The sequence below is a fragment of the Ailuropoda melanoleuca genome, chromosome 4, assembly GCF_002007445.2.
Source record: "Ailuropoda melanoleuca isolate Jingjing chromosome 4, ASM200744v2, whole genome shotgun sequence".
Classification (NCBI taxonomy): Eukaryota; Metazoa; Chordata; class Mammalia; order Carnivora; family Ursidae; genus Ailuropoda; species Ailuropoda melanoleuca.
In genome coordinates this window covers 23,062,870-23,077,904 of record NC_048221.1, presented here as the reverse complement: position 1 = coordinate 23,077,904, position 15,035 = coordinate 23,062,870, and the positions used below count along the sequence as shown (strand labels likewise).

General features: G+C 47.5%; 1 protein-coding gene across 3 annotated transcripts in view; it reads left to right on the top strand.

Annotated features, from left to right (window-relative positions):
* The window catches only part of WNT5A (Wnt family member 5A), a 20,817-nt gene extending 7,007 nt beyond the window's left edge, over positions 1–13,810 (top strand). Inside the window, exons 1-5 of one of the 3 annotated variants that reach the window (XM_034658486.1) lie at positions 7–117; positions 526–659; positions 1,871–2,121; positions 6,798–7,090; positions 10,826–13,810. In XM_034658486.1, coding sequence (XP_034514377.1) covers positions 580–659; positions 1,871–2,121; positions 6,798–7,090; positions 10,826–11,284 — 1,083 coding nt within the window. In that variant the 5' untranslated portion in view covers positions 7–117; positions 526–579 and the 3' untranslated portion in view covers positions 11,285–13,810. The other 2 variants (XM_034658487.1, XM_034658485.1) reach the window with 2 other exon arrangements.
* The last annotated feature ends 1,225 nt before the right edge of the window (positions 13,811–15,035 follow it).

The following is a 15,035-nucleotide window of genomic DNA, read 5'->3' as shown; positions in this document are numbered from 1 at the left end:
CCCACCCCCGCGCCGGCCACCCCGCCTCCTCCGCAGCCGCCGGCGGCGTGCTCTACTCGCCTTCGCGCTCCTCTAGCCCGTGGAATTAATTCCGGCTCCACTTGTTGCTCGGCCCAGGTCGGGGAGCGGACGAGGGTGGCTGCGGGTTCCCAAGTGCATCCCCGAGGAGGGATCCAGCACAGCGCGGACTAGAGGGGAGCGAGGGGGTGCGGGAAGCGAACAAGCAGGAAAGAGGCAGCGCTTGGCACTGGGGCTTTGACTCAACAGCATTGAGACATGTTTGTAATCGCTGGCGTGCCCCGCGCTCAGGATCCCAGCGAAATCAGATTTCCTGGTGAGGTTGCGTGGGTGGATTAATTTGAAAAAAGAAACTGCCTATATCTTGCCATCAAAAAACTCACGGAGGAGAAGCACAGTCAATCAACAGTAAACTTAAGAGACCCCGGATGCTTCCGTTGTTTAAACTTGTATGCTTGAAAATTATCTGAGAGGCAATAAACATCTGCTCCTTTCTTCCCTCTCCAGAAGTCGATTGGAATATTAAGCCCAGGAGTTGCTTTGGGGACGGCTGGAAGTGCAATGTCTTCCAAGTTCTTCCTAATGGCTTTGGCCATATTTTTCTCCTTCGCCCAGGTTGTAATAGAAGCCAATTCTTGGTGGTAAGTTCCTTCTAAGTATATGTTCTTTGTTTTATTTTATTTTTAAAGACTCATGGGTACGATGCTGCAGTATTTAAAGCTGAATCGTGAGTTTGAGTGCCTTTATCTGATAGACACGTGCATAATATATTTTATTTATCTGGAAATCAGAATTTTCTTTCAACTTGTTAATATCATCAGGCTTAATCTTTGGCTCCTTAGGGAATGGGACCCTAAAAATCTACACCTTTTTCTATGAGGCCCTTGTTCAGATGTCTGCTTATAGTACATCATGTGATAAAAGGGGACTGAAATTCACTTCTCTAATAATTGTAAGTCTATCTATAAAATTTACTTTTTGCCACCTCTAGGTAGTAAAAGTGAGTTCCAGCTTTTATTTTCTGTCACTTGAGGTTATTAACCTTCAGGGTCTGAGGTAGGCAGAGTGTTCTAGGAAGACAGCTACACTCCAAGTGGGGAAGTATTGGGGCTTGAAATTTGATCAAAAGGAGGTGAACACGAAGTAGTCAAACGTCCCTAAATGAGTGTTTCTCTCTGGTTAGGGGCCTTGTAGATAGACTGCAGTATATCCAGAGGATTATTTTTGACGGCGTTCTGGATATTTTTTCCCTGTAAATGAGTAGCGTTTTTTCTGGCTGTCAAATATGACTTGTATTCACTGGATACCCTGTCTTGGGTCTTTCACAATCACATAAGGAGCCCTTTTAAAATGTCCAGAACATGGTGAATTTTCTTTAGTCTTTATACTCCTGTCCCAGTTCTTGCATCGGTCAGAAGGAGCTGCTCTCTCCTCCTCCCCCTGTCTAATTGTGTCTACTTTCGGCATTCGTATGTTTTCAAGGCAGATCTGTCCAATTTGTGGGGCAAAGTGAGTCACTTTCTCTAATGTCAGAGGCCCGTCCCCAAAGCCGCCATCTCCCCCCCTTTTCTGAGTGCGTTTAGGAAATATGGGTTCAGGTAGATGGCAACGGGGGCAAGGAAGGGAGTGAAAACCTGACTGAGGAGCCGGATGGCGGGGTGGGGACTATACAATACTTTGCTTTCTGAGCGCAGTTTAAACAGAGAAGTTTTATGCAGCCCTTCTCCTACTTTGTCATGAGGACAAGCAGGAGAGAAAAAGCATCTGTGTGCTGCGAACTCTGTCTTGCTGACAAGCGTTCAGGGGGCCTACCTTGCGTAAATCTTGAATGCACATCTCCCCCCCTTTCTAGGTCGCTAGGTATGAATAACCCTGTTCAGATGTCAGAAGTATATATCATAGGAGCACAGCCTCTCTGCAGCCAGCTGGCAGGACTTTCTCAAGGACAGAAGAAACTGTGCCACTTGTACCAAGACCACATGCAGTACATTGGAGAAGGCGCGAAGACGGGCATCAAAGAGTGCCAGTACCAGTTCCGGCACCGGCGGTGGAACTGCAGCACCGTGGATAACACCTCCGTTTTCGGCAGGGTCATGCAGATAGGTAGGACACTGTGCCACAGACGTTTAAATACAGATCAAGCCTTCTCCCGCACAAGGGCTTCCGTGTGCACTTAGGGGCTTGCTAAGGAGGGAATCTCCCAGCAGGATGAGGGCAGGGGGGAATTTTCCTCACTGCTGCTACTGGCCTTAATTCCTGTTCCCACACCTTGATGATAATAAGTTTGGGGCCTCCTTTAGCCAAATCACAAGGACGCATCAGAGACACCTTCGTTTTTGAGAACGCTGAATTTTTTCTAAAAAGCCTTGTGTTTGGAAGAGAAGCAGAATGCTTATTTTGGTCTCTCGAAAGGAGGTGAGGAAAGATGAGTCATTCAGATCCTTTTAAACTTTGAAACTCTTAAGGGTTAGAAGTCTCTTAAGCCACAATTCAAATGGCCCACGCATCACACTAAATACTGTCCTCTTTCAAATGCTGGCTATGTTGGAAGTGAATAAGGTTTTAATTTTCCTAATATAGATATTTCCTGAGGCTATAGAGATATATATGTTAAAAGCTTTATTTTTAGTCCCAGAAAGAATTTTAATTAGAAGTGATCCAATTTATGTTGAGATTTTGGCAACTGATATAAAAGCACATGCTTCAGATCACAACCTAGAAACTTAGAAAAAGTCTTAAATGTATGGCTCACAGATTCTTTATGCTAAACGTATCATTGAACTTGGTATTCCATGCAGGGAGGAGGTGGCATAAAAATGGGGCTAAAGGCAAAGAATTTGGAAACTCAGTTTGCCTCTGGTTTGGTTTAATAGCATAGGATACTATCCGACAGATGTGATCCCATGTGTGTTTTCTAGTGTGAATATTTTAGGTCCATTTAGTATTATGCAAACAAGCCCTTATAATTAATATGACCGCGGTGATTCCTAAAATAAGAAGCCATTTATCAAAGCAATTAACTGTTTAGACTGACTGAAGATAAAAAAGTTGGCTTAATATCCGTCACGGATGGATAAAATGCTTTTTTAAAAACCCTGAAAAGTGCATTCATTGAGAACAAAAAAGAGTTGTCAGTGGATGTTTGAGCCAAGGGACTTCATATACTAAAATAATACGGGACTGGAAGCCGTTCCTCTAATTGAATGGCAAAATGGTCTGCAGCCCCTGGCCTGCAGTTTCATAGGGCTTTGTCCTTCCTGTTAATGATTAAAATGTGCTAATGTATATACTGGGATCTGAATCTAGGAGTTAAGCGGCAGGAACACAGGACATGTGTTCCCTTGCCCTGAACATGGACTGCCCTGTATAAGTTAACTGGGGTGGTGGAGATTCCCTTCTGCATTGTGATATTGTGAGTAAGCTCAAAACCTGTTTTTTTTTTTTTAGCTGTGTCAGAATGGTAAGTTGTCAGCTTTCCTTTCTCACCCTTGCCTTCTATATTCCCCCCTAAACTGCCTTCCTTTCAAACGCTGGGAGCAGTTTTTCACATGTATATGAATTTGCAAAAGCCATACATTTTTGATGGTAACCAGGAAGCAAAACAGCAATTGGAATGGTTTTTCTGTGTCGTCACTGGAACAGGGCTTTGATTTAAGATCCTCTTCTCCTCTTCCTATGTAGCCTGTGTTGGGCCAAAATGTTCAGAATAAGCTATCATTTGCTAAGTGGATTTGAGTTCTGCTGGAGATTTATTTAAAATGTGGTCCAAGATTCAAAGAGCCTGCTTCCTTAGGGAACAAGCAGAACCTTTGGTACAAAGGCTTTTGGTTAATTGTCCCTTGCAAATACACTGTCTGGTCCTCAGCTGTGTGGTACTCCCATCTGGGTTGGTGGCAAGTGGGTGGAATTAGACCTCCTGGCAGCCTCCCAGGGCACCCTGCTAGATACTGCCATCAAGTTAGCTGATGTCCTGGGCATCTGAGAGCACACCTCATCCTCCTTTGCCCATAGTCCCCCAGGTTTCTGGGGTCTTATAGCAGAAACCTGCTGCTGGGCTTTTGGAGGAACACTGCTGGGGCCTTCTCTTCTGTTTACTTAAAGAGATGGAGAGGGGCGCCTGGGTGGCACAGCGGTTAAGCGTCTGCCTTCAGCTCAGGGCGTGATCCCAGCTCAGGGCGTGATCCCGGTGTTATGGGATCGAGCCCCACATCAGGCTCCTCCGCTATGAGCCTGCTTCTTCCTCTCCCACTCCCCCTGCTTGTGTTCCCTCTCTCACTGGCTGTGTCTATCTCTGTCAAATAAATAAATAAATAAATAAAATCTTTAAAAAAAAAAGAGATGGAGAGAAGGAAAACCAGAATAGATTTTTGTAGAAGGGGAACATGGACCCAACCCCAACAGTGGGAAATTTACTTGGCTTTCGCTTTTCTATTTGAGTCTGTTTGAAGAGAAGGAGCTAAGGGAAAATTTAAGACACCTTTGATGTTGCAAGAGGTGTCTGTGTGTGTGTGTGTGTGCACGCACGCATGTGCACTCACTCCAGAGCACTTAGTACAACCAGGGACATGGGGAGCAATTCGTGTCCGTGAGAATCTGACCCTGTGATGGGGCCAGTGTCTGAGAAACTCAGGCTGCCATTTCCATCCCTCTTCGACTCATTTTTCTAGGGTGCCAGTTGCCTGGGAGGCACTGTGCACAATTGCCCAGTGAAGGGCCCACTCTTCATTTTAGAAACTTTCTCATTTTTCATCACGCTACCCTTTCCTCCAGCTTTTGTCTCTGTCTCTTCTTTGTCTCCACACTGTGAAAGGACATATAAGAAAGGCTCCATTTTTAAGGGGTGTGAGGGTCTGAAGAGATGTAGATTTCGCAGTGGAGGGAAACCTACCCGAACCAGCAGTGTTCCATCCGGGATGGCTGTGTCCACAGGCTCTTAGCCAAAAAGCACTTTTCAAAGGGACGTTTTTCCCTGCAGTGACCAATGAGCTTAAATTAAGATTTCTACCAGGTTTGGGTTCCAGGGCAAAAAAAAAGGAAACGCTCAAGGTAGACCCCTGGAAAAAAACGGCATTATTGTGTTTTGTATAAAAGCCCTTTTATGCGCTGTCTACACGCAGGACAGTGCCTTATGTTCTTCTATCTCCACAGGACTGTTTATCCATCTTCCTCTAGCTACTGCCTTATTCTAGAAGTCTCCCATCCAGGGCCTTAACTTTTTCTGTACTATCAGTGTTAATCGTCAGATAACTCCCTGGAATCTATCTGCTCACCTCATTTCTCTCCGCTCCCTGATGGGCCCTGCCTCTCTTATTTGAGCTAGATAGATGTAACACTTCTTAGGAACTTTCTAGGTCCTCCTGCCAATCACTAGCACACTCCTCAAATTATTCATTTTTTAAATTGTGGGAGGGAAGGTCTGTGGTAACTGGGAGCCTTTGCCATTCCTGGAAGGAGGAATCACAAATGTCTGTAGATTGAAGAATAGAACTCAAGTCCCAGAAAGGGCAGCTGCTGGATCCTGGAATTGGCATAGCCATCCTCTTCAGACTGACCCTTCTAGTTGGGGCTGAGTCCTGTTGTCAGGTGTTCTTCTGCTGTACCACCTCCCCCCAACCGCCCCCCCCCCAAAAGATGGTTAGCAAGCCCTTTAAGTGTCGGAGAAACTTACTCTGGTACAGGGATTTCAGCGCCAAAAGTGGCCTTTTTTCCCCCAGGCATCTAGTTCAATAACCTTATTTTATAGTTGAAGAAAGTGGGCCCCCCACCTCCCAGTACACCCCTGGGCCCAGCTTCAGTGGGCAGGGTGTTAACTCTTTCTCGCTGGTACCACTACATTTGTATTAAGTGGCTTCCTGTCACACATAGAAACGTCTCCACGTACAAGTGGGAATTGAGGTGGTCTATGGTTGCCCCCATTTTCCTCCTGACAAATGGGACCCCTCTGTCCGTGTTGTACAGGGAAGTAGTCTTCACAGGTTTTGGGAAGGGGAAGACTTTTCTTTTCCCCGTAGATTGTGCTTTCTCCCTTCTTGCTACTTATTCCAACACTCTGAGGCTGTGGGCTGGTGGGGTGTTGCAGAAGTGTGGTAACAGACAGCAGGCTGTTTGGAAAGTAGACCTCCATCCCCCGAATGAGAAGTACCAGGCCAGTCAACTTGGGATTTAAGAAGAGTTTCACTAGAATACTCTAGGAACAGGTTTAGAAATGTCCTCTGGGAACGTCCAGAGCCTTGCTTGTCCTGAGACAGGCCCCATGCTGCATGGTGATGGAGCAGGGGGAGCCAGGCCCCAGGAGTGGGGCTGCTGCGGCCTCTGGGTGCCGGCACCTAAGACTTGTCATAGGCTCTAAGCCCAGCAAATTCTGTGCTCCCGCCCGAGGTAACCCAAAATGAAAATGACACCAAACCTTAAAATAAGTGTAAGGAAGTCTCCCCACATTGTGTTCTCCCTCCGTGACTCCTTCCCTGTGCGTTTCGGGAAGTAAGTTTCCAGGATTCTCAGGGGCTGGAGGGAAGAGCAATCCGGCGCTGCTGCCCCCGCGGCTTTGGGCTCCCGAGTGTCAGAGCGGGGACGTCAGGGGTCCGCTGCTCCTGGCACTTGCTGCTGCCGCCTGGAGCGCCGGCTCTCCGGCCTCCCCTGGGGGTGGGGGCCGGCCAGGCTGTGTCCGGGCTGGGGCGTCCCCGGCCCCTCCGCGCCGGGGCCCTGGCCGCTGGCTGGGTGTTCGGGGCCGGGTGGGTTTCCCGGGGCCCTCGGAGGTGACCCCCGCGTCCCGCCCGCAGGCAGCCGCGAGACGGCCTTCACGTACGCGGTGAGCGCCGCGGGGGTGGTGAACGCCATGAGCCGCGCGTGCCGCGAGGGCGAGCTGTCCACCTGCGGCTGCAGCCGCGCCGCGCGCCCCAAGGACCTGCCGCGGGACTGGCTGTGGGGCGGCTGCGGCGACAACATCGACTACGGCTACCGCTTCGCCAAGGAGTTCGTGGACGCGCGCGAGCGGGAGCGCATCCACGCCAAGGGCTCGTACGAGAGCGCGCGCATCCTCATGAACTTGCACAACAACGAGGCCGGCCGCAGGGTGAGTCCCGCCCCGCCTGCCCCGGCCCGCTCCGGTCCCCAGGCGCGGCTGGCGGCCGTCCCCGGCCCTAGGTGCCGCCCCGTGCCGCCGTCCAGGTGTACCTGCCCTTCGGTCGCTCTCGGCGCCTGGCCCCTTCCTTCCCTTTCTGACACCGGCTGTGTCTCGGGTCGCTTTCCCTGCCTCTCTGCTCCCCTGTCTCCTTCTCTTCCTCCCGCCCCATCTCCACCTAGGCCTCTCTGGAGAGGGGTGCACGCCCCAGAAAGGCCTCCTGGAGGCGAATCATCCCGCCCTGTCCGGCCCCCTCCAGCAAAGTGCTCCTGCAGTTGCCTGAGAAGAGAGCTTTCTCTGCTTTTTAAATTAGTCCCCAGTGCAATTGGCCAGCCCAGCTCAGAAATAAAAATGTGAATCAAGTTCGCCCTCCTCCCTGGAACATGTTTGTGGTTGGGCTTAAATTTGGGAGAGGGAGTTCTTTATCCCGGTAGGTGCCCAGTGGAGAAAGCCCTCGGCTCAGCTACCAGGACTTGGCTTTTCCCTCACTTGCCTTCTCCTTGCCTCCCCTCATGGCATTAGATAGCAGGCCTGACGGATTGAGGGTTTTGTTTTGTTTTGTTTTGTTTTGTTTAAAGAGCTTTTCTAGGAAAACGACAGCATTTTTAGGAGTGTGGAATTTTATAGGTCTGCCCATCAGGCCAATCCAGGGTGGCTCTGCATAGAAGAGAGAGCCACTCAGAAGTGCCCAGAGAGACCAGCTTTGCAAGCTCTCACCAGCCTTCTGGGTCTACTCTTTCCTTCCCCTGGTGGGAAGCTTCTCCACAATAGTTAAAAAGACCCTTTTTTTTCCTGCGGTTAAACACATGGCACTTTATGGCTGCTTTAAAATGAAGGGGTGAAACTTTTCTTAACTTTGGCAGCATTGAAAACCAGGGTCATTATTTTTTCGCAGAACCCAAGGTAGGTGCCAGGAACTTTCTGGTCAGATTTTTCACTCTTCTGTATTTTGGAGTGAGGAAAAGGGAAGATAATCACAGAGTAAAATAGAGAGGACTGGGAGGAGCTTTAGAACCCTCTAACCACACACCCTCGTTTTTAAAGCTTGGGAAACTGAGGCCCTAGAGAACCACTTCATGGCCATGGGGGAAAATTGATGGATTGAGATTCAAGTCCAGGCACGTTTTTATTAAACTCATGCGTCACAGCTCAGGGGTAAAGGGCGATTGGTTTTGGAATGAAAGAAATCTAGGTTAAGATCCAGTTCTGGTCCTTTCCGTGTATGAGCCTCAGTTTCCACATTTCCACACTTGTTGGATGGCCGTGGCATGAGCTATCACTTGGGGTTATGGGAGGACTAACTGGGACCATATAGGAGGTGGCTCCATACGAAGTTACCAATGCTTGGCCAGCTCTGACCAGTAAAATAAGAGTTTCACGTGGTTCAGTCCAAGGGCTGAGTTTAGTGTCAGCCCGTAGTAAGTGCTTGATAAACCATAACTTAATTGTTAGACGTTATGAAGTAGGGAATAGAGAAGTCAAAGATTATCTAGACACTTCCAGCTAACCTAGCTTCTCACATTGATGTTAAGCATGTGGAGGTGTTGGGGAAGGACTAAACTTGGCAGATTTTTGCCTGTGGTGCCCTGAGGGGTCACATTATTGCTCCGGAGGGAGTGTGGCCTCTCCTTTCTCAAGCCTCCAGTGGCTGTCTCTCCCCACTGCAGCCACATAATGGACATGTCAGCCCCACTCTCTGTGGGAGCCCATAAAACTTGCCCCTGTCCTCACAGGGGGCACACCCCATTACTCCGAGCATACAGTGTGCCCAGGGCCTCAGACCAGAAGTGCCTCCAGGACAGAAATGTGGTTAACTCTTCTGGGCCCCATTGTATCCATATTTGGTACTTTCATCCATGGAGGGGATTTCTTTGACTTCTCTCATGAGGAGAAATGATCAGGGGCTTAGCAACTAAGGAGAGAAGGTCAAGGGATTTCCAAGTGGAAAGAGGGGATTTTGGAGAATTGGAAAAGCACCTTTGCTGCTAGAATGCCATTTTAACATCTACAGTTTTAAATAGTGAGTGAGTTTATTTTGTAGGTATTGTAAACTTGAGCAGTGAGCTGCTCTTGGATCCTGACAGATGAGGTTACATAGAAGACAGTTTTTCTCCAGGACAGTGGGGGTAGGGAGGAGGAAATTTGGACACTGTGCCAGGAAATCCTATTAGAATCACCTCGGGGCATTCGCTTTTTATTTTCCTCAAAGGGGAGCAAAGGTTAAATACATTTGCAAAACCCTTCCACACATTAGCTGAGTGCCTAAAACTCTTTATGCCAAAAGAGTACATTTTGACCCCCCCCCCTTTTTAAAAAAAGCCCCTTATGAGTCCTTAGAGGATGAAGGGAACTGTTCGGGGTGGAAGGAGCCTTCCAGCCTCTAGGTTCCTGACAGGCCATCTGCAGCTTGCCAGCACCACTCGGACTCTGGAGGGTGACTGGCACAGGAGCTGTGGGCAGTGGGGACTCTAGATAGGCAGCCATGACCTCCTGGACGGCTGGGCACAGTGCTGTGAGGCCAGGCCAGTGGGCACTGCTACTGGGAGGCCAAGGTGACCGTGTGAGAGCCCAGGACCAGCACCCAGACGCCATGGGCGCATCACCCTGGAGAAAGAGCACATTCACTGATAGCACTTTCCTTGCACTGTATGCCCAGCACTTTCCTTGCATCCCCTAATTTTATCCTTAGAACAGCATGGCGAGGTTCAGGTTCATACCATTACAGTTCCCCTTCCCTGATGGAATGAGGAGGCTCCGAGAGGTGAAGCCATTTGCCTGATTTCAGGGGCAGAGTTAGGACAAAACTCACATCCGCCTAGGTCCGGTGTGGGTGCTCTTAGCTTAGGCAGTGTGCGGGGGGGGTTAGGGACTGTGCAGGAAGCAGGAGTGAGAATGCCTGAGATCCAGGCCTGGTTTCTCCACATTCTAGCTCTGTGGCCTCTGCAGGCCACTTACCCTGTCTGTGCCATGTGCCATCATCCAATCCATTATAATGTTATTTGGGAGGATTCAATGAGACAAATAGTATAAAGGCTCTGATGACAGTGCCTGGCACACAGAAGTAATAACAGTGACTGAGATTTGAACCCTGATCCCACCTGGGCTGGCCCCCCTTCCACCCTCCTACTTAGCAGCTGGGAGCCCATGGGCAAGTCCCAGAGCATGAGCTTGGAATACCAACTGCCTGGGTTCAAATCCTGGCACCCCTGCCTTCCAGTGGCTGGGTAACAACTCTATGGGCCTCACTTTTCCTCTCTGTGAAATGGGCACAATACTAGCACTTCTGTCGTAGGCTGACTGAGGGGATTAATCCAGGTGATGAAGGCGAGGAATTGGAATCATCTCTGGGACGAGCATTCCCAACGTATTAGTTGCTGTAACGTTTTCCTGGAAAAAAAAAGAAGTGACTGGAGTGAACTTTTCCTGTTCCCATTTAAAAGCTGGTTGTTGCTCACAGCGATGTGTACTATTGAGGGGCTAAGAGCCTATTTATTTTGTAGACTTCTAAAGAAGGCCACCCCAGCCTTCTGGTAGCGCAGGAGGAGGAGGACCTAGGCCGGGCCCTGGCGGAGCCGGTGACCCCCTCTCTGCGGGGAAGGGACAGGGGAGCTTTGGGAACCTACCCTCTGGCGCGGGGCTCTGGGCTCCCCCGCGGGCGGGTGCACTGACTGTCCCGTCTCCCCACAGACGGTGTACAACCTGGCCGACGTGGCCTGCAAGTGCCACGGGGTGTCGGGCTCCTGTAGCCTCAAGACGTGCTGGCTGCAGCTGGCCGACTTCCGCAAGGTGGGCGACGCGCTGAAGGAGAAGTACGACAGCGCAGCGGCCATGCGGCTCAACAGCCGGGGCAAGCTGGTGCAGGTCAACAGCCGCTTCAACTCGCCCACCACGCAGGACCTGGTCTACATCGACCCGAGCCCCGACTACTGCGTGCGCAACGAGAGCACGGGCTCGCTGGGCACGCAGGGCCGCCTGTGCAACAAGACGTCGGAGGGCATGGACGGCTGCGAGCTCATGTGCTGCGGCCGCGGCTACGACCAGTTCAAGACCGTGCAGACGGAGCGCTGCCACTGCAAGTTCCACTGGTGCTGTTACGTCAAGTGCAAGAAGTGCACGGAGATCGTGGACCAGTTCGTGTGCAAATAGCGGGCGACCGCCGCCCGCCCGTCACCCAGCCCCGCTCCCAGGACCCACTTATTTATAGAAAGTACAGTGATTCTGGTTTTTCCTTTAATATTCTTTTATCCTCCCCCCAAGCATTGCAACCGGAACCATTTTCTTTTTTTCTGTTCCCATCTAAGAACTCTGTGGTTTATTATTAATATTATAATTATTATTTGGCAATAATGGGGGGGTTAGGAACCAAGACAAATATTTATTTTGTGCATCTTTGAAAAGGTAAGACAAGACTTCTTTTGATGGTATAGGATGAGGGGGGATTACACGTACCCTTAGTTGTGTGCACATCTATTAGGGAAAGGAAAGATGTTTTCTTTTTCTCAACTATAGGGTCGAATATAGGACAGGTAGCATCCAGCTGGAAGGGGGTGGTACAACTCTATGCACGATTCAGCTTCTGTCACCAATATGAACAGTAAATGCTCTGTGGGAAGTGGAGAGGTCTTGAGAAACAAACAGAAAATGAGACCCCCCCCCCCGCCTTCCCTAGGGTCTGCCAGCCTGAAACATTTTCAAAATGGTAATTTACAAAGTAACAGCGAGAATCTCACATCCCTCAAAGATCTGTCATTTGTCTCATTTTTGTCAAATGTTCGATCAGCAGAAGGTCCTGTACTAGTAGCTACTGAAACTTGGGGAACGGGGAGGAAAGCCCCGGAAGTTAAAAACCTTAAAAACGCCTGTATCGAGATACTGATTTGACACTGTTACAGGAATTCGGTTATCAGATTGGAAAAGGATCTCCGAACGATTCTGGGTACTAGCCTTTTTGTTCGGAGAGAGGCGGGGAGGTTGGCTTGAATATAAAAAGAAAAATATACTGTAATTTTCTTAGGGATGCTTGGTTAATAAATAATAATGATGAAAATAATAAATGAATTCCATTTACAGATCCTCAGCCCAAACAACAAGGTAACTTCGTGCAGGTCAGCACTAGGCCAGAGCAGAGACCCTGTGCGAAGGGGAAACCGTGAAATTGGCCCTCCCTCTTGACCCCGAGTCCTGATTCCTCCTTGCCTTGCTGCGATGTGATGCTGGCCAAAAGGCAGCTCCACTGGGTCCCCTTTGATTGTGGGACGGGAAATGAAACATTACAAGCTCCACTTGGGAAACAGTTTGCTACTTAGGGATTTTTTTCCCCCTAAAACTTTTATTTTGAGGAGCAGTAGTTTTATATGTTTTAATGACATTACATGGCTAATGGAGTTCCCAGAGGCATTGCAGCATTTCACTCTTGTGATCCTGTGTGTAGACTATCCACTCTAGCTTTTCCTATTATACTGCTGGTGTACCCTAAGACTGTTCCTAGTGTACTTGAACAGTTGCATTTATAAGGGGGGGGTAGGGTTTAATGGTGCCTGATATCTCAAAAGTCTTTTGTACATAACATATATATATACACACACACACATCTATATATAAATATAAATATAATTATATCTCAGTGCAGCCAGTGACTTATAGTTTACTCTGGGGTTATTTCTCGGATTAGAGCATTGTTATCCTTCATGGCCATACAATTGGGATTTTTCCAAGAGGTTTCCAGGTTGAGCTTGGGCTGCGGCCCTGATGCGATCGGTCACACCTGGAGCATCACAGAGCAGCCTTGTTTCTGAGGAATCTGGAAGGTCTTACTGCTAATGCACGTTGGTTTGAGGATTTCTCTTTTCGTCCCTGTGCCACCCCCTTCTCTCCAACCTCCATTTCTGTACACTTTCCAGAAAGGGCATTACTCGTTTGTCATAGATGTGGAAACGAAGAGAGATTCAAAACTCAGAAGCATTGTCTACGTTTCCATTTCCTTGGTTCATTTTGCAGAGTGGAAACCGGTGCCTGTTAGATGTGGTCGTACCTGTTTGAGTCCGTAAGGAAAATGGAGCTCACGACATACATAGCTAGTTTTAAAAAAAGAAATAATTTTTTTTAGGAAACACCTGTTTCCTAAAGGTGCCATCAAATGTGTTCTTATCTCAGACTTAAGCGCTGTTTGAAAAGTTTGGAAAGATACACATCTCCCGCGACCTTCCTAGGCTCAGTGGCGTTCACAGTCACCTCCACCACCTGTGGCTCTTTAATTTATTGCACGAAGATATCCTCGTACCCTCAGTTGCAGTGAATTGCAAGCAAAAGATCTTGAAATTAAAAAGCACTAATTAGTTTAAAATGTCACTTTTTTGGTTTTTATTATACAAAAACCATGAAGTAATTTTTTTATTTGCTAAACCAGATTTTGTTCCTTTTTAGTGATTCATGTTTATGAAGAGAGTTGAGTTTAACAGTCCTAGTTTTTAAAAGAAACTATTTAATGTAAGATATTCTACTTGTCATTCAGATATTATGTATATCTTCTATGGCCTTTATTCTGTACTTTTAATGTACATATTTCTGTCTTGCGTGATTTGTATATTTCACTGGTTTAAAAAACAAACATCGAAAGGCTTATGCCAAATGGAAGATAGAATATAAAATAAAACGTTGCTTGTATATTGGTAAGTGGTTTCAGTTGTCCTTCAGATACTTCATGTGGAGGCTTTTTTTGAGAAACCATGAGGGATAGTTTAGAATGCCTACACGTCAGAATAACAGAAGAGTAGAGAGTTTTACCAAAACCAAGCTTTGGGAGCTTCAAAAGATTTCTATATGTAACAGAACAAAAGGGAATTCTCTTTCCTATATATGTTCCTCAAAAAAAAAAAAAAATCAAGCAGATGGCTTAAAGCTGGTTATAGGATTGCTCACATTCTTTTAGCATTATGCATGTAACTTAATTGTTTTAGAGCGTGTTGCTGTTGTAACATCTCTGAGGAGAACTGAAAAGGCACATGCTTTTATCCATGACCAGTATTTTAGTCCAAAAGTATATTTGTGTTTACCGCTGCATCTGTTGCACCTCTCTGTCTGAAGTTACTACGACAGATTGTCTTTATGCCCCCTTTGAAAGCAGCTCTATGAAAAGCAAGCCTCGGTCTGCAGAGAATGAAACTCGTTGGAAACTAAAGGTTCGTTGTGTTAAGTGCAATTAATAGGAGTTCTTGTGCTTTCTGAAAATGTACACGGAAATCTGGCCAGTGCTGCACAGATTGATACATTAGCCCTTTGCTTTTTTCTTTCCGGATAACCTTGTAACATATTGAAACCTTTTAAGGATGCCAAGAATGCATTATTCCACAAAAAAACAGTAGACCAACATATAGAGTGTTTAAAATAGCATTTCTGGGCGAATTCAAACGCTTGTGGTTCTAGGACTCACATCTGTTTCAGTTTTTCCTCAGTTGTATATTGACCAGTGTGCTTTATTGCAAAAACATATACTTCATTTAGGGGCGTCAGCATATTTTCCCTTCTCATCCTGGAGTGCATTCAAGATCTTCCCAATACAGGAAAATTGACAAAAAATTTATATATAGGCAGCAGCAAACAGAGCCATGTTCAAAATAGTAATTATGGGCTCAAGGCAAAGGAAGACTGTTCTAAGTTTTAGTCGGGTTTATCTGTTCAGTTCTTCGAGCTGCTGAGCTACGGAGACTGGTTAAGTAGCCTCCCCAAACCCTTTTCTCTTCCAATACCAATTTTCAATTTGTTTTTGCAAAACATTCAGTCCACTGGAATTATCAAATATGACATTCTAGCAGGATAAGGGCTCCAAATGAGAGACTGGTACTGGCTGACTCCAAGAGATCATTAGCAGAAACGGTCCCCAAAGACTGAGTGGTGCATA